Below are 18,556 nucleotides of genomic sequence, written 5' to 3'. Positions count from 1 at the left end.
AGGAGGCCATGGAGATGGGCCTGAAGAGGTCAATACCCAGCCACTTCTGCCGTTCAGCCTACACCTTGGAATTCCCTAGGGATAGGCCCTCAAGATGATGCCATGTCTTGGGTGATTCACTGTTTCCAACCCCCTAATAACCCTTCCACCTTAACTAAAATCTTGGCAGCCAAAGAACACACTACACTGTAGCCAAGGCAGTCATGGGGCAGATGTTCTAGATTGTCCAGAAAACACAGAGCAACAGCCCCCTGCACGGGGGGTGGGGCGTGGGGGGGGGGGAATAAAATGCTCCACACCTGGGAGGGTGAGCATGACTCTAAGTTACAAAACAAAGAAGAGCTGTGTTCAAGTTAAAAGGCTGACCAGTACCCGGCCAACCCAGGCTGCCTCAGGAGAAGGAACTTGAGGACATGGAGAAGTGTTGCAACAGAGAACAGCCTCTTTTCCTCGGCGAGCTGAGGTTTCCCTTCATTCAGACAGTCAGGCACTTGTCACTTCTTGGGGTAAACATAGGGCTTCTCCAGAAACAAATGACCAAAATAATTATGAGAACAAGAGGTGACTCCATAACTTTAAAGGACTTAAAACTCATATCAACCAATGAACAATTCAAAGGAGAAATTAAAAAACAATTCATTGGCAATAGTGTGAAAAAATAAAATAGGTGATGAATGGGTGGAGGCAGAGGACTTCTGGGCAAAGGAAACTACCCAATATGACAGTATAAGGGTGGGTACATGTCATTATACATTTGTCCAAATCCATAAAACGTACAGCACCAAGAGTGAACCCTTATGTAAACTACGGACTTTGGGTGAGAATGATGTGTCATCGTAAGATAATCAATTGTAACAAATGTTCCACTTTGGTGACGGATGCTGATAACAAGGGAGGCTGTGTGCGTGTAGGGGTAGGGAGTATGTGAGCAATCTCTGTAACTTCCACTCCATTTTACTGTGAACTCAAAACTTCTCTAAAAAAACAGTCTATATTTTTCAAAAAGAATATATAAAAATAGTTAGGAATAAGCTTAACCAGGCAGGTTTAAGGAACTTTAACACTGAAAATTATAAAACATTGATAAAAGAAATTAAAGACACAAGTAAATGGAAAAATAGACCACATTGATGAATTGGAAGGCTTAATATTGTTAAAATGTCCATACTACCCAAAACAATCTACACACTGAATGCAACCCCTATCAAAATCCCGATGGCATTGTTTGCAGGAACAAAAAAATTCTAAAATTCATATACAATCTCAAAGGAACTCGAAGAGCCAAAGCAATCTTAAGAAAGAAAAATGAAGCTGGAGGCCTCATACTTCCTGATTTCAAAACATATTACAAAGCCACAATAATAATCAAAACAGTGTAGTACTGGGGTAAAGATAGATACATAGACGGATGGAACACAGTAGAGAGCCCGGAAACAAATCCTCACATACCTGATTAAAGGATCATTGACAAAGCTTCCAAAGTGACAAATGGTTCTGGGGAAACTGGATAAGGATGCCAAAAAGAAAAAGAAAAAAGAAGCTGAACCCTTACCTTACATCATATACACAAATTAACTCAACATGGATTAAAGACCTAAATGTAAAAACTGAAAAACTGAAACTATAAAAATCCTAGAAAACAACATAGAGGAAAGCTTTATAACACTGGAATGGGCAATGATTTCCTGGATATGACAGCAAAAACACAGGCAACAAAAGCACAAATAGACAAATGGGATTATATCAAACTTAAAAACTTCTATGCAGCAAAGACTCAACAGAGTGAAAGGCAACCTACAAAATAGGAGAAAATATTTGCAAACCATTTATCTGACAAGGCATTAATATATAAAAAAACTCCTACAACTCAACAACAAAAACAACCTGATTTAAAAATGAGCCCTAACTGGTGTGGCTTGGTGAGTTAAGCTTCATCCTGCAAACCAAAGGGTCGCCAGTTTGATTCCAGTCGGGGCACGTGCCTGGGTTGCAGGCAGGGTCCTCAGTTGAAAGAGTGGAAGAGGCAGCCTGATAGATGTTTCTTTCTCACATTGCTGTTTGTGTCATACTTTCTTCCTCCTTTCCTCTCTCCTTAAAAATAAAAAAATAAAATCTTTTTTTAAAAATGAGCAGAGGACTTGACATTTCTCCATAGAAAATATATAAATGTTCAAAAATGCATATGAAAAGGCGTTCAACCTCACTAATCATCAGAGAAATGCAAATCAAAACCACAATGAGAAATTACTTCATAACCATCAGAATGGCCACTTATCAAAAAAAAAAAAAAACTGGCAACCAAGTTTTGGCAAAAATATGGAGAAATCAGGACCCTTGTGCACTATTAGTGGGAATGTAAAACCGTACAGCTGCAATGGAAAACAGTATAGAGGTTCCTCAAAAAATTTTTAAAAAAGAATTACCATAAAATTCAGCAATTTCACTTTTGCATATATATCCAAAAGAATTGAAAACAGGGCCTCGAGGAGATATTGGCACACCCATGTTCATTATATTACTTTTCACAGTAGCCAAGAGGTGGAAGCAATCTAAATGTCCATCAGTAGATGAATGGATAAAGAAAGTGTAGTTTATATAAACCCCCAAATATTATTCGGACTTTAAAAAGAAGGAAACCCTCTTACATGCTACAACATGGATGAATCTTGAGGCAATTATGCTAAGTGAAAAAAGCCTGTCACAAGAGGACAAACACTGCATGATTCTACATATATGAGGTATCTAAAGTAGTCACACTTGGAAACACAGTAGAATAGTGGGTATTAGGGGCTGGGATTAGGGTAAAATGGGGAGTTCAACGGGTACAGGGTTTCAGTTTTGCAAGTTTTAGAGATCTGTTGCACAACAATGTGCAATGGTAAATTTTGTTATGTGCTTTTTACCAGAATTAAAAAAAAACAAAACAGATCTACCAATTGTAATACATGGACCTCATTTGTATCTTGATTCTAAGAAACTATAAAAAATAAAACATATGAGACAATAAGGGAAATTGAATGTGACTAATGTTTAATATAAAAGCATTGATATTTTTGTGCGTATAATGAGTGGCATTTTTTTTTTTACATGATTCCTCTTTGCTTAGAAACTCCAAAAATATTTATGGATGAAATGATGTCTGGCTTATTGGGTAACCACTCTGTAAGGAATATAAACATCTAATCACTATGGTGTATACCTGAAACTAATATTTCATGTCAACTCTAATTAGAAAATAATTTAAATAAAAAATAAAATTTTAAAAAATGATATATGAGACTTGCTTTGAAAAACTCTGGTGGAGATGGGCGGTATAAAGGAATCAAGATGGCCAGGAGGAGTTGAGCCTCACTGAAGATGGGTGATAGGTACATGGAGGTTCATACTCATGCATGGTCTACCATTATATGTTTTATTTTTTTCTACAGTAAAGACTAAAACTATAGTAAAGACTGGCATGTGTGGTTCAATGGATTGAGTGCTGGCCTGCAAACCAAAGCATTGTTGGTTCAATTCCCAATCACGGCACATGCCTGGGTTGCAGACCAGATCCCAACCCAGTAGGGGGCACATGAGAGGCAACCACTCATTGATGTTTCCCTCTCTTTCTCCCTCCCTTCCCCTCTCTCTAAGAATAAATAAAATATTTTTTTAAAAAAACATTAAATAAAGACTAAAACATAAAGCAAGTGCCTCTCAGAGGGTTGGGGCTCTCAGGAATATACACCTCGTCTTGAACTCATCTATTAAGACTGTCTCCTTCTCAACTTCAGGAGGATCCAGACCCATCAGGAATCCAGCTGTTCTGTGTTGACACACAGCCAGCCTTCTCCGAAACCTTTGGTGTCTGCAAGTGCTCTTCCATTCAGTGACAAAACAAGGAACTCAGCCAATCAATCTTTAGTGAAAAAACTCAGGAGCAGCAACACGGGCTTCGGCTGCGAGTTGTGGTTGTAGGGCTGTCTTATTTCAGTAAGCATTCCCAGTTTGTGTGATGAGAAAGCTACCCAAGAGTCTACGGGGTCCTTCAAGGAGCAGCAGGCCACTCTGGTCACTAGCACCTCAACATCCTGACAGCCAGTGAGGGCGAGGCCTCTGCCTGGGGGGAGCAGGGAACAGGGAGGAGACCACAAGGAAGGAGGGTGGGATGAAGTCACCAGGCACAGACAGAAAGCAGGCAGCAAAACCTTTGCATCTACTTGGAAGTTTTGCCGAGGGTGGGCTCTTTTCTAGAAAAGGAAAACTTTCTTACACTTCCTGCACCGCCTGGCTCCGTGCCCCAGCCCTTCCTTTCCCAGCTGCTCCCACACAGAAAGCAGTGCCAGTTCTTCAGGGGGCTGCAGTTACTCACACTTAAGCTTAGGACAAGACACATGGGGGCCACCCAGGGTCCTCTCATCCCCGACTGCAGGAGGGCGAGGAGAGGAACTTTCAAATCAAATACCAAAGGGATACAGGGAGCCTGGGGTGAACTTGTGCTGCCGCTGGGTTTTATACTCTACATGCAGCCCTTACAGAGGGTAGCTTTGCTAAAACAGAATACAATGAAAACAATCAAGTTAATTGTTATGTCTATATTAGTGGTTCAAAAAGAAACTACTTTCACAAGAACAAAGTTATAACACTTTAATAATTTAAATAGAATTAACTTTAGGAACATACATACACATACATAAAATTTAGACAATTTAATTGCACAATGTTAAAAGTCCCCAAAATGGACTCAAGTTCATGGGTATGAAAAGGTCATTTTGAAGTATTGCAGACCAGAGTAAAACAGGCAAAATAATTACACTTACCAATAAGACAACAGCCTCTGAATACATTAGACTTTTATGAGAACACTTCTATGGAATGTTAAAGTGTCATTTAGAAAAGGAATACAATTGATCTCAGAAAGATAAATTTATACTAACAATTTCTTTGGTCCTCCAAGTAACACCTGCTTTTACTTTAAAATACCAAACATGAGCTGAGTGCTTAAGTCTACCTCTAAATGTCTAAATATTAAGTAGGATAATGGATATACTAGCTTTGATTTTAAAAGGAACTCAAAATCTACCACCACTGTACTTTAGAAAATCCAAATATAGAAAAATATAAGAAATGGAAGTAGGGAATGTTCTTAACAAAAAAAAATCCCTGCCATTTTGTCTCATCATAAGCCAAACAAGGGACATCAAAGTGGCAGAAATAGGACTACCAAAGTTGAAGCAAGCACTGTAGTTAACTCTTAAGGTACTGGGATAAATTTGAAGAGCACTATTGTCAGCCAAATAAAAAGCTTCTCCATGAAAAACTGTGTTTGCATTTTTGCAGGGATGTTTGGCTACTTTGTTTTAATTTGGCCCACACTGCCCCAGTAGAGGAAATTTTAAGATAATCATTAATAAGGCAACAGCTTCCTGGACCACTTAAACAATTATACTGAGGACAAGGTCCACGTGGACCACAAGGGAAACCAGTATGTGAGCTTCCAGTATTTTCCAGTAATTCCAGAAGGTTATGGTGCATTTTCATAGACACCAACAATACAGTGTCAGTAGACATTGGACAGACATAGCTCATAATGCAGAGTCCACAATTAGTTCGTTCTCCATCCTTTCATGTGCATGGAAGCTACCTGAAAGTATGAACACTCAAAAGTTTCTGGAATATTTAGCAACACTATTCATAAGATTTTTTAAAAGTTTTGAGGCATCTGCCGGAAACACACAACATAAGCTCCCAAGAAACTTCAAAAGGTAGAACTTTGAGCACTATTTATGTTCAATGTCAGTACTAAGTCTTATAAAATAATGGCTTTTAAATAAAGGCAAAGGTATCTACACTCTAAACGGTGTGATATTCTCATCAAGGCACAGAGAGTTAAATGTCTAAACCCCTGTATGTTGACATGAGAATACACTCGTAAACAATTCCAGGAACTAATTCCCTAGACATGAGTTTTAAAAAGAATAGTAGGTAGAAATGTGCCTTTTTAGCTCGCAATAAAATCAAAAACATAGGTATTTCATCACCTTCCCTTGGTGAATAACGTTACAAGTAGACAGTTAAAAAATAAATATATAAAAAATAAAGTGTCACTGGTGGTTTAATAAACATGATTGAAGTGGAGCCTGTCGGACTTTGAGTTTGCAGAGCAACACTGCGCACTGTACAATAAATTATTTTAAGCACTACACCATTTTTGTTTGGGGAGTAGAAAAAGCAGTATATTGGCTATATTTTCTCCCATTTTCAACACTCTTATGCTTATGAACCAAATTACCATACTATTTGAACAAAATACATGAGTTCTTCTCCCTTCCCAGCATCCTCAGGTTATCTGAATGGCAGTGATGGTGTACATACAATTTAACACTATTGGCAGTGTGCTTGAATGTCATCACTAAATGGTGGCAAGAAGAAAATAGAGGGCCTACCCCTTTACTAAAATTATTTTTATTTGACCTGCAATAAATACTTATTAAACACAATTAGTGACAAGGAGTAAGTTTCACATCTGCTACAATTGAGAATAGAACTGTACAAACAATTAAGACCAGACAACCAATGCTACTAGAGGCATGATCTGCAAAGCACACAGCACACGCGGGAAGTTCAGGTCCTAATGAGAGTAAGAAACTCTTCCCGAGTCTTTGGATCTTCCCGGAACACACCCAACATTGTGCTGGTCACAGTCTTGCTGTTCATTTTCTGTACCCCTCGCATTACCATACACATGTGTCTACAAAACAAGCCAACAAAGGAAGAAGAGACAGTTACTGGTTTGGTTTTTTAAATAAAAAGCAGTCCAAAAAAACCAAACTTGATTAAACTCAGTTCACCATGACCAAGTTTGTTACTGAGACAAATTTTATCTTAAAAATTTTTTTTTAAGTTTCTTAGTCTTGTTGCTTTTATTCTTCTTAGTGGTTAAGTCCTTAAGGCATCCAACAGGAGAGGGGGAAATGGAATATTCTTCCTGGGTAAATACAAGTGGTCCACAGAGACATAACAACTTCTAGATAAAAAGAAATGCAGAGTTCTCACTTGATCCATCTTCAGGACCAGGCCAGCAGCACACTAGTTGGGGCATTAAGAGCAATACTGAGGGATGCTGGGCTCACCAGCCAGAATCCAGAGGGCGGTGACCAACCTGGAGAAGCTGGGCAGTGTACGCAGTACAGGGTCCATGCCACACCAGGAGGGTGGGTGAGAACTCTGCCCACAAGCTGTGCGCAATTCTCACAGTGCATTCTAACTTAAGGAAGAGTCTTCAGTTGTATTTTGTACCCATTCTTGGTTCTCTCTCTTTTTTAAATATGTGTCAAAATATTAGAAAAATTCTGCTTGGGGCAACAAAAGAGCTAAAAAAGAAATCAAGAGAAGACATACAACGCTGCTGCTGGTGCAAATCACTACACCCAAGCTTATGAGTCCTTCCTCTTCCACAATCCCCATAAAAACAAAAACAAGGGGGGAAAAAAAAAAACAGTATCCCATGTTGCGGTTTCCGTATTGGCAACACAGTAAATGAATGAGGTAAAAGGGCTTCAGGCTCAGAGATGGAAAACATGATGGTGTCAGTGTGTGGCACCACCTGATGCTAGATAAACCGACCAGCACTGAATATCATTTCCACACACCACTATATTACTAAAGGCAAATACAGACTTACGTTGCTTCAACCACTACCCCAACTCCAGCAGGTCGCAAGGCTTCTGTGATTGCTATGGCAATTTGTTTCGTAAGGCGCTCCTGAACTGTGGATGTGACAAGGAGCTCAGTTTAAGTATCTGACACAAAGAGAAAGCTGAAAGCTTTTGCTCTCTCTAAAATACATAAAATCTTAAAAAGCAGACTTCTGTGAGATTTAAAAGCCAAGACATGCTAGCTTCTACCAGCTGGCTTCGTGTGCTGCCTGGGCCAAGGAGGCCCTATTCAATTCCTAGCCCTGCAGTGTGGGTGCTGACGAGAGCTCGGGAAGCCGTGGCGCCCTCCAGCACCACCACGGGGAATGGATGAGAAGAGCCATAGTCTCCCAGGTGCACAGTAAACCCAGCAGAATGCTGATAACGAGCACCTCCACAGAGGTGGGGCAGAGCAAATGAACGGCTTGGCAACAGGATTAACAAAGGGGCGACAGTTTGAGAACTGAGTTGTCCTTAGAGCAATGTAGAAAATCAATGATTTAACCTAAATAATGCAGTTTCTGTGCTGAATACACAACTAATCTTTGAATACATACATTCACTGAAGCATTACATCCATTTGAAAGCTCACAAAATTCCCAAATGTCTATCAGATCAGGGACTGATTAAATCAGGCCACAGCACGGCCATGCAATGGAGTGCTAAAGGGTAGGCAAAACAAATGAGACACATACATGTATGTGGGGAACATGTTGAAGACATACGTGAAAAAAAAAAGTAGGGAGAAAATATAAATGAAGCCCTCTGTTTATAATGAGCCCATTTTGAAATGTAATAAAAATAAATTGATTTTAAAATGTTGGTATATCCATAAAAATGTTAAGGAATGTATACAGAATTTTTCATTTTTATATTCTTATGAGGTTTTAATTTTTATAAGTCATGTATTACATTTATAATAACAAAAAAGGATTTTCCATAAGAAAAAATTTTTCTGTAAAAAGATAGTTTTAAAATTTACCTTGTAATCTTCTACTATAGATTTCTACAATCCTAAAAAAGAAAGAATTATTTTAGTTAATCATAAATTTTTTAAAAGTGAAATTGCTAGGGTTTCCTCATAAGACTAAAAGGACTTTACTGAAGCAACTGTAGGGTGCAGGCAGATCAATGTTTACAGGAGGGTAGAAAAATATGAAAAATATAGGAGATCAGCTATGAGACTGGTGCTTCCCCATGTTCCCAGAGAGAGAGAGAATTAAGAGTATATAGTTCACTTACAAAAAACACAATTAGAGATGAGTAATTTCAAAGCTTTCAAGTCATCAATTCTGAGCTAAGTCTTAAGTGTTCTAATTAATCATATTGTTTAATCAGAGCTTATAGTTCAAGTTAAAAATAAAAAGACTTAATTAATAGGCAGACCATTGTCAGCTACCGTCCCAACTAAACCTATTAGTATAATCATATTAGAACTGAACGGACTTCATACATCTCTTTATAAAATGAGTCTGTGTAGGCAATCAATATGATTAACGTCCCTCCCAAAATAAAAGCTTACTGATCTTAGCTTATAACGCAATCCGTTAAATGATGATTTTTCTCCTTTATTTTTTGGGTTATTTTAAGATTTTATTTATTTATTTTTAGACAGAGGGAAGGGAGGGAGAAAAAGAGGGAGAGAAACATCAATGTGTGGTTGCCTCTCACAGGCCCCTTACTGGGGACCTAGTCCACAACCCAGGCATGCACCCTGATTGGGAATCGAACCAGCGTCTCATTGGTTCACAGGCTGGCGCTCAGTCCACTGAGCCACACCAGCCAGGGGAGTTTTTTCTCCTTTCAACACCTTTCACTCTAGCTGTGAAACGTAAAGATGGCCATATGAATCATCTGTTCCAGGATAACAATACACATTAAGGACACTTTCCTTTAAAATCTGTCCCTTTAGTCATGAATTTGGACTTAAGAATCACCTTGTCTATGATGCACTTTAAGGCTCTTCCTCCCAGTATGATCCTCAGATAGAATGGGCAGCTTGCTCCTTTATACTCTATTACAGTCAATAAAGTCAATAAATGGTGCACTGCCCTATTCACGACTCAGTCTGAAGGCAGGAGCCATTCTGATTCTTCTGTGTTCCCAGTAGGTAAACAACATTGAAGAAATTCCAATATATATTTTTTATTTTGAACAAAAACCTGAGAAAGGATGGCTCAAGTTCCTAGATAGAAAATGGCTTATTCTTACCAGGTCAAATTTCTATATATATTATTTCTGAGAGTTTTCCAGGTGGTTCATTTCTGTTACATAAGAGATGTCATCAGTTTAAAAACTAGGAATGTCTTCCTCTTCAGAGTTGCCATTTCTTTTTCTCAAGTAAAATTTCAGGTACAACGTTAGGTAACAGTGTTGACATTAGGCACCCATGTTTCCCCCCGTGCTTTAATAGGAATGCCTCTAACATTTTACTCTCACCCACGTTGCCTGTTTCTGGTAGACGGCCAATGTCACCCCGAAGGAGGGTCACTCTGGCACGTTGTTGAATGCCTACTATGTATATGATTCTGTGGTGAACACGATCCCTATGCGCAGAGAGTTTACTATTTCTTATCCCTAGTTCATTCATTTTTCTTTTTACGTAAAAACTAGGTGGTGAATTTGTCTCCTCAGCATTAAGGAAAATCATACGGCTTCCCTGTGTTAAAAAATATATATATTTTGCCCTCATTCTTGAAGATAATTTGTTGAAGAGGTATTTGTTGAGAACAGAATTCTAGTTTGACACTGACGTTCATCTGCCTTTTAATATTGCCATTGGGAAACCAATTGTCAGTCTAATTGCTGTTACCTTGTAGGTAATATTTCTCTCTGTGGCTAATTTTATGATATTTGAGTATATATACTCTGCAGTTTTCCACCGTATCTAGGTGAGGATTTAATTTCAGTTGTCCTATTTGGGACTTATTCGGCTTCCTGAATCTGAAGATATATTTTGCATGTGCTCAGAAATGTTTTTAGATATTACCTTCTCTAATATTGCACCCACCCCACTGCCTCTGTCGTCTCCTGGAATTTCAATTAAGGGCACACTGGACCTTCTCAGTCTTCCATGTCTCTGACATTCTCATTCATAGTACAACCGAGTTTACCACACTCCCAGAATCAGTTCTCAAATTTTAATCTGAACCGTTTTTGTAATCTTGGAGTAAACCATCTTGGGACATGATCAAAATAATACTTGTAGCCTGTTAAAACAGGGGTTTTAAAAAATATTTTTTGGATTTTAAAAACTATATTAATAAGTGAGATTAGTCTATAATTTTTTTAATTCTAGTTTTATCAAGCTTTGTTATCAGGAATAGGCAACTTCATCAAATCGATCGGAGAGCTTTTCAGGTTTTTCAATGCTCTTAAATTGTTTATACAACATGGGAATTTGTGGTTCCTTGGAAGTCTGAAAGAACGCCTATTAAATTGACCGGGTCCCACCCCTCCCCATTCCACTCCACTCCTAACATTAATTTGACTTTTTACTTTTTTTTAAGTGATTTTTTTTTTTAAGAGAAAGAGGGAGGGAGGGAGAGAGCAAGAGACAGAGAGAGGAATGTCAGTTTGCTGCTCCACTTACTCATGCAGCCACTGTTTGCCCTGGCCGGGGAGCGAACCCACTGGTGGATCAGGGTGATTCTCTAACCAACTGAGCTACGTGGCCTGGGCTAATTGGACTTTTTCTAATGGTTACTAGCTTATCCAGGTTTTCTAATTCTCAATTTATTCCCTTCTCTATCTTTTTCTTAAAATTTATTTTGAAGATTTAAAGTTTTTAAAGCATATTCTTAGTTACATAGCCTCTCATTCCAAGATAGGTTTCCTCTCAATTCTGCTTTGTAGCTACTTTTTGTCATCTCAAGGAAAGACTGAGAGGTAATTAGTGTCCCACCCACTTTTTTCAGGTATGCCAGTTTCTGTATGCAGTTCGGCCAGCTCGTTTCTTGTTTTGAACCCACTTTCATGACCACTTTTATTATGCAAACTTTTTCAAAATAAGAAAATCTGCTTTGTCTCTTTTGATAAATTTTACCTTGCTTTTATTTTGAACCTTTATGATTTTTTTAAATTGACTCTAGAGAGAGAGGAAGGGAGGGAGAAAGAGAGGAAGAAAGATTTCGATGTGAGAGAGAAACATTGATAGGTTGCCTTCTGCATAGGCCCTGAGGACTGAATCACAACCCAGGCATGTGCCTAACTGCGAATCAAACCAGTGACCAGCATGTGAGAGCAGATTTAAGGACCCTAAGAGATTAGAGGCAAAGAGGAGTTAGGAGTTTAACATATAATCGAGGAGGAACAGAAGAAAAAGGCCCAACAGAGAGTGGCAGCAAAGACAGCCAGAAGGCACGGGGGTACCAGGGGTGCAGGCAAAGGGTCCTGGGGGGGAGCAGGGGTGTGGGAGCAGGCCAATGAACATGCAGCAGGAACGGGGTGGATTCGCCCTCACTGCTTGCCCCCAAATACATTCCAGATGGATTAAAGATTTAAATATAAAAATAACCCAGGAAATACGAGCTTATGACTACAATAAAGTTTTTAACTTCTTTATAGAAAAAAATAATACTGTACAACAAAGTTAAAAGACAAATGACAAGCCTGGGAAAATTATTTGCAGCACCTGACCTGACTGCTTTAACATTCAGAGAACTCACACAAATCAGTAATAAAAAAGGCAAGTAACCCAATGGAAAAATTAACAAAGGCTAAGTGCAGGAGTTTCTGAAAAGATTCCACCTCATTCTATTAAAGAAATGCAAATTAAAACAATAGGTACCATTTTTCACTTACAAGCCTGGCAAAGATTGAAAAGTGTGATGAAACCCAGTGTTGGCAAAAAGCATAGAGAAAGACACACCCTTTATTATTAAGAGTTTAAATTGGTATTATCTTCTTTTGGACAGCAATTTAGTATGTAAAATATTCAGCTCCCCTTAACCCAGCAAATTTTAATCTAGTAATTTATCTTACAGGTAGACTCAAAGTATGCAAAAACATAGTGTGCCCATGCCAGAGTAAACTGCAACCTCGAACCATTGCCCAGCCTCCTGATCTGTGGGCTGTGAGCACTGAAGGGGTTTGTACACTGTGGAAAAAAAAAAAAAAAAAAGGAAAAAAAAAAGAAAAGAAGAAGAAAAAAAAAAGTATGCAAAAACATTAAGAATATGCCCACCAAAGCATTTTTTTTTCTTTTTGAAAGTAGCCTCAAACTGTAGACTATACTTATCTTATCAAAGACTGGTTAAATGAATTATATTAATCAAAGAAATATTATAACCATTAAAAGGAACCTAGACTTTTTGGAGTGAAATATGTACAAGAGATTTTGATATAACATTTTAAATTTTTAAAAAATTGTAGTACAGAATTTAGGGTATGATCTCCCTGATCTTCCCCCACTCCCACTTTTTTTTTTTTTTTTTTTTGCTTTGTTTTGTTTTGCAAATTTTAAAAAGCTTTGTGTTTGAGTTTTCATGGAAATTTTCCAGAAGGATAGTGAAAGAAATATCTAGTTTTTACTCTGGGCAATAAAAATAGGAAAGAAAACCTTTCCTTTTACTCATTCATATTTAAATTTAACTGGTAGGTATGTTACTTTTATATTTGAGAAAAGAACATTTTTAAAAAGTTCACTTTGTAATCTAACACCTACCCTGCCGTTCCCTTCATCCCTGCCTAAATCTCTTATTTCTATCAATCAAACCTGCCCCCTATCCACTGGAATAAGCGTGCTCCTATCTTCTTATTTGCATTTGCTTATGCATTTGCTATACCTGGAGGAACTTCTCTTCCATTTAGATTTCTGCTCAGCCCTCCACCTCCAGGTCTCCTCAGCCCTGCCAGGCCACAGCTACCTCGGCTCCCTGGAGCTGGGAGCTCCAAAACAGGCACTTCTGTGGCACCGGCGGCCTCATACTCTTGCCCTCCCTGAGGGTAAAGGTTGTGTCCTACTTCTCTCTGGCACAGGGTCCTTTCACTGTATGTGTTCAATAAATAAACTGACTATGGCTACCATAAGGCACTGTGATTCAAAATTCAAGATTTAATTTATGTTCACTCAGTGATTCTAAGGCAAGAAAATGAATATATATTCAATGGATTTTCAGCAACAACAGGAATTTCTATTCAAACTAAGTTTACTCTAGAATTCTTACTAGAGTTAAACCAGATCAACTCACTTCTGGCATTTTCTTGTTACTTGAGACTTTCCTGTTTGATATTTGCCTTCTGTGGCACTGAAAGGTCATTCGTTTAAAGGCAAGCATATAAATACTTCACATACAAGATTAAAATGAACAGTGAAGTTGTGCAAAGACGTTCAGCTTGCTTTATTACTCATCATTCCCTAAATATTCCTACTTCTTACAAGGAGTAAGCAGTTGACTAAAATCTTAGCCTTCTTTTCTGTGTAACAGACCCTTTATTCAAAAATTCTTAAAATATATCTGAAAGTAACATACACTTGGTTCTTTGGTTTAATGTTCCATTTTTCTTCTTAAGTTTTAATCCTATTAGTGTAAGGGCAAATCTCCAGGCTAATGATCAGCTCTTTTGCATTGTTTCATAAAAGCTTAATTATTTGAGATCTTTTCCTTTCACTAGGAAAGTAAATAACTAAAGATTAGTCCTTCTACTCCCAAGTTACCATTTATTCCAAGATCTCATTGGGTCACTCTAGAATCCATTTACGTAAAGTGTTACCTATGGTCTACACAGTGTGGACTTCTAGAGAAGGCTGCTTACCTTAAGACCAAGGCCTATGTAGCCTGCCAAATCTTTTTATAATGTGAGAACTACCCACTCCACATGTTTCACATGTGGACAGTCTGTGACAGGCATCAGCAGTGCCAGAATACCCATATGGGAAAGACGTAGGTCTGGCAATAGAAATCACAGTAGGGTTAATTACCTTACCCTCACCGATACCCTCTTTCAGCCACCCCTTGATACTGCCACGGGGTACAGATCATGAACAGGCAGCAAGATTTCTGGATTTGTGTTAAGAGCCTTATCGGAGTGAAGCAATTATAGTTGATATAATAACATTATTTCATGGTACCAAGTGGCTCTGTGGTTGCAAGACTGCTGACCAGGAGTAAAGTCAGACACTAGGGAAGTTACATTTTCCTCTTCTTCTTACTTTCTCCTTAATTCCTAGAGGAAATGAGTGAAAAGAAAGTAAAAAGAACAGCCATGAAGAGCAACTGTCAGACCTCTGGGTGGTCTTTATAGATTCTGACACAGAATTGAAGATCTGAACCACCACCTCAGGATTGTGGCAAGTCTCAGAGTCTAAGTGAAGAAGCAGCAGAAACACAGGAGAGCCATAGAATAGACACTTGATCACAAAGATTCATTTACTCCGATGTGGTCACTATACCCTCAATCAAGTTATTAAAACTTAGCTTGGTTTACTTTTAAAAATTGAGGGTGGGGGCACTTGACTGTATATCCATTACCTATTTCTTACATTTTGTTCTTAACTTTCTCTCAACACACACACACACACCCTACCTCCCAGGATTTCCCCAGGACTCACTAATTCTATACAGAGAAATTACAAAAAACAATATTTCAAAGCATTAAAATATTGGTGATTGGGCCTATCAGATATGTAGGAACTCTAACCCTCAAGCTGACTGTCAGTTAAACATAGATTAGCATACTCTCCTAAAACCCAAATAAAAGGTAGCAAAGAAATATTAAAAAAAAAGAAAGAAAGAAAGAATGAACACACAGGATAAAGAATGGAAAATAAGATGGTAGCAGAAAGGAGAGAAATGAGAAGAGAGTAAGCGTTATCTTGGAATAGAGCTGAGAAAGCCAAGGAAGGCACAGTCTTGTGTCTGCAGAGGCAAAGAAACCAGGCGCAAACTGGCTGGCCCTGCAGGGTTCCGGAGAGATGCCTGAAGGTTCGCAGGCACAGCTGCAGGCAGCCTTGAGATCCCAAACAGTGGTTTGATTTAAAGTCTGAAGACAGTGCAGTGTAGTTAGACCCCTGCCCAGGTTTCCTCTCCCAGCCCTCACTGTTAGCTCAACCACCCTTAAAAGACAGGTACTCAGGTCCTCTCTGGTCAGGGAAGGCTCTACAGACAAAGGTGAGAGTTAAGACTTCAAGGATGTGCCAATGGATGAAAGGCTAGGAGATAGAGGAGAAGGTAGGAAATGGGGGAGTGAGGAGAGGACATTTGTATTTCAGGTCCTCTATGTTTGTTTCTATGGCTATAAATTTTAAGTTGCAATGTGACTTCCATGTTAGATCCACATAGTTCAAGAAAGGAGGCCTGATGAGATTCTCACTGTGTAGGGCCAGATCCTATAAACCCGTTTTCCTGTTCACTGTGCACTCATACTTACCTTGCAAGTTTGCTGAGGCCAAGGACTTGCTTGTTAGGAAGATAGCCGATATGGACCTTTGGAGAAGAGAGAGAAATCATGAGCTGAGTGAAAATACAGTGCTTCCTTGGGACAAAACAAGGAAATAAGGAAGCATAATACAGAACACTCATGTAATTCAACTCAGTGAAAATGAATCTTTAAGACATCTAGATTTAGGACTTAGAAATGAAGTAGTTATATAAGCATTTAAAAAAAAAACTACATAAATGTAGTAAAAGGAAAATATACAATGACACTGTTAATAAAACAACAAATTTGAAGTATAGTCATGGTATTTCCTGGTGAAGTGAAAATCTCAATACAATTTCTCCTCTATTGAGGGGAAACATCTCAAGCAAACGCATATTATACTCTAGCAACATTAAAATGTAGCCAGGGAACCCTCCTTTAAAGGACTGATCTTTAGTTTTCCAAAGTGGTTGTACCAATATACACTTCACATTCTGTCATGTGAGTCCCTGTCATATTCCACACATCACTGTGGCCTTAAAAATCCCACCCTGTTGTGGGACTCCCCTGTTGAGGGTAGAAAGAGGGGTTCCATGCCCTCTGTCACGCATCATGGCGCCATTTCTAAGCTTCTGGAGAGCACCCCCTGCCAGACAACAGGGGAAGGACACAGATACAAATGTGCCGGCACAGGAACCTGGATCTGAACACTGAAGGTCTCATAAAATTCACTATAAAGGAAAGCTATTTCTATAATCTCAATAGGCACTGATTAATATCTAATATGTAAATGTTACCTCTCTATGAGCCATGTATTAAGTATGAAAAAAAGTTAGTTTTCCAAAAGGGCTAAAAGTAAATGGTCATTTGTAGGCAATCAATCAACCTAATATAAAATTATAGACTCATTTGCATCATGGTGAGCCAGTATTTGTTGCATTTGTTCACCTAATATTTACTATACACTTAAATAATTGATCTAGTATTACTAGTGATTTTTCTAGGATTATGCTTTGGGGGTTGGGGAATACTGGCGCATCGCCTTCCTGGTCAACAGTAGGAGAAAGTAAAGTAGCACCTGAATGTTAGGCATTTCAAAGAAAAATTAGAGTTAAAACTTTCCCATAGAACCACCGCCTTCCATTCCACTTGAAATTTGTACACTTACATGCAGAACTATAATTTGTCTATTGTTTGTGCTATTGATGGTCTTCGTAAATATCCTACGTCATTTAAATGTCCACTTTAGAAAGTCACCACTGAATAATATATTTAAAACAGAGTTAGCAAAAACACACACACAGAGGTCATCGTAGCAGAAGACAATAGGATAGAGTGGTGAGATACTGTGATTGGTAAGAAATATTTATTCGGTCTTCAACCACCATTCCTGGAATTTCCCTTGTAAGGGGTGTCTTTTGTTATGTTATGAGATGGTTTAGGCAGCACCAAAGGGTGTGGGGGCTGGTTGCCAATGGAACCTACCACGTGATTAGAGGGCCGGAACTTCCAGTCCCACCTCACCTTCATACACGCCACCCTGTAGGGGAAAGAGGCTGGGGATGGGGTCTATAGGCAATGGCCAATGATTTAATCAACTGTGACTACACAGTGAAGCCTCCATAAAAACCCAAGAGAACAGAGTTCGGAGAACTTTCCAGTTGGTGAACACATGGAGATGCGAGAGAGCAGCACACCCTTAGAGAGCCTGAGAGTTCTGTGTTCCTTTCCAAATGCCTTACCCTCGGCATCTCTTCCATCTGGCTATTCCTGAGTTATATCCGTTTACAATAAGCCAGTGACCTAGTAAGCTAATATGTTTCTTTGATTACTGTGAGCCATTCTAGCAAATTAATCAAACCTAAGGAGGGGGTTGTTGGAATCTCCAATCTGTAGCCAGTTGGTCAGAAGCACAGATTCAAAAGTGGGCTTTCAGCGGCCTTCTGAGGTGTGTGTGTGGGCAGGGTGGGGCTGGGACCTGCGGGTGAGGGTGGGGCAGTCTTATCTTTTAGAGAGATGTACTAGAAAAAATTATGGAAAACATAATATATCTAAGATTTGCTTCCAAATAGCCAGGGGGCAGGGGAGATGTCCCCTATATATAATAAGATTGGTTCTTTACTGACAACAGTTGAAGCTGATTGATGGGAACACTGAACTTCATTATGCTAGTCTTTTTATCTTTATATATGTTTGAAATTTTCTATAATAAAGGGTTTAAAAAAAAAAAAAAAAGCCCTGCCTGGTGTGGCTCAGTGGATTGAGCAATGGCCTTCAAACCTAAGGGTCCACCAGTTCAACTCCCAGTCAGGGCACATGCCTGGGTTGCAGGCCAGGTCACCAGTAGGGGGCACATGAAAGGCAACAACACATTGATGTTTCTCTCCCTCTTTCTCCCTCCCTTCTCCTCTCTCTAAAGAGAAATAAAATCTTTTTTTAAAAAAAGGTTTTAAGAAGAGAAACCACAACACACACATCAGAATACTAAACTTAAATAGAGTTAATGTACCAAGTGTTGG

At 38.9% G+C, this 18,556-nt stretch overlaps 1 protein-coding gene across 1 annotated transcript in view; it reads right to left on the bottom strand.

The window, feature by feature from the left end:
- Window positions 1-4,621: 4,621 nt before the first annotated feature.
- The window catches only part of GCH1 (GTP cyclohydrolase 1), a 40,553-nt gene continuing 26,618 nt past the window's right edge, over window positions 4,622-18,556 (bottom strand). The window contains exons 3-6 of the mRNA XM_054567541.1: window positions 16,047-16,102; window positions 8,659-8,690; window positions 7,664-7,748; window positions 4,622-6,730 (exon numbers count right to left, since the gene is read on the bottom strand). Coding sequence (XP_054423516.1) covers window positions 6,604-6,730; window positions 7,664-7,748; window positions 8,659-8,690; window positions 16,047-16,102 — 300 coding nt within the window. The 3' untranslated portion in view covers window positions 4,622-6,603. The remainder of the gene's footprint in view (window positions 6,731-7,663; window positions 7,749-8,658; window positions 8,691-16,046; window positions 16,103-18,556) is intronic.

The sequence above is a fragment of the Pteronotus mesoamericanus genome, unplaced genomic scaffold, assembly GCF_021234165.1.
Source record: "Pteronotus mesoamericanus isolate MK-2021 breed Mesoamerican mustached bat unplaced genomic scaffold, CSHL_Meso_final contig_182, whole genome shotgun sequence".
In the NCBI taxonomy this organism is placed as follows: Eukaryota; Metazoa; Chordata; class Mammalia; order Chiroptera; family Mormoopidae; genus Pteronotus; species Pteronotus mesoamericanus.
The sequence above is the reverse complement of the archived record's forward strand: the minus strand, read 5'-3'. Positions and strand labels throughout refer to the sequence as shown.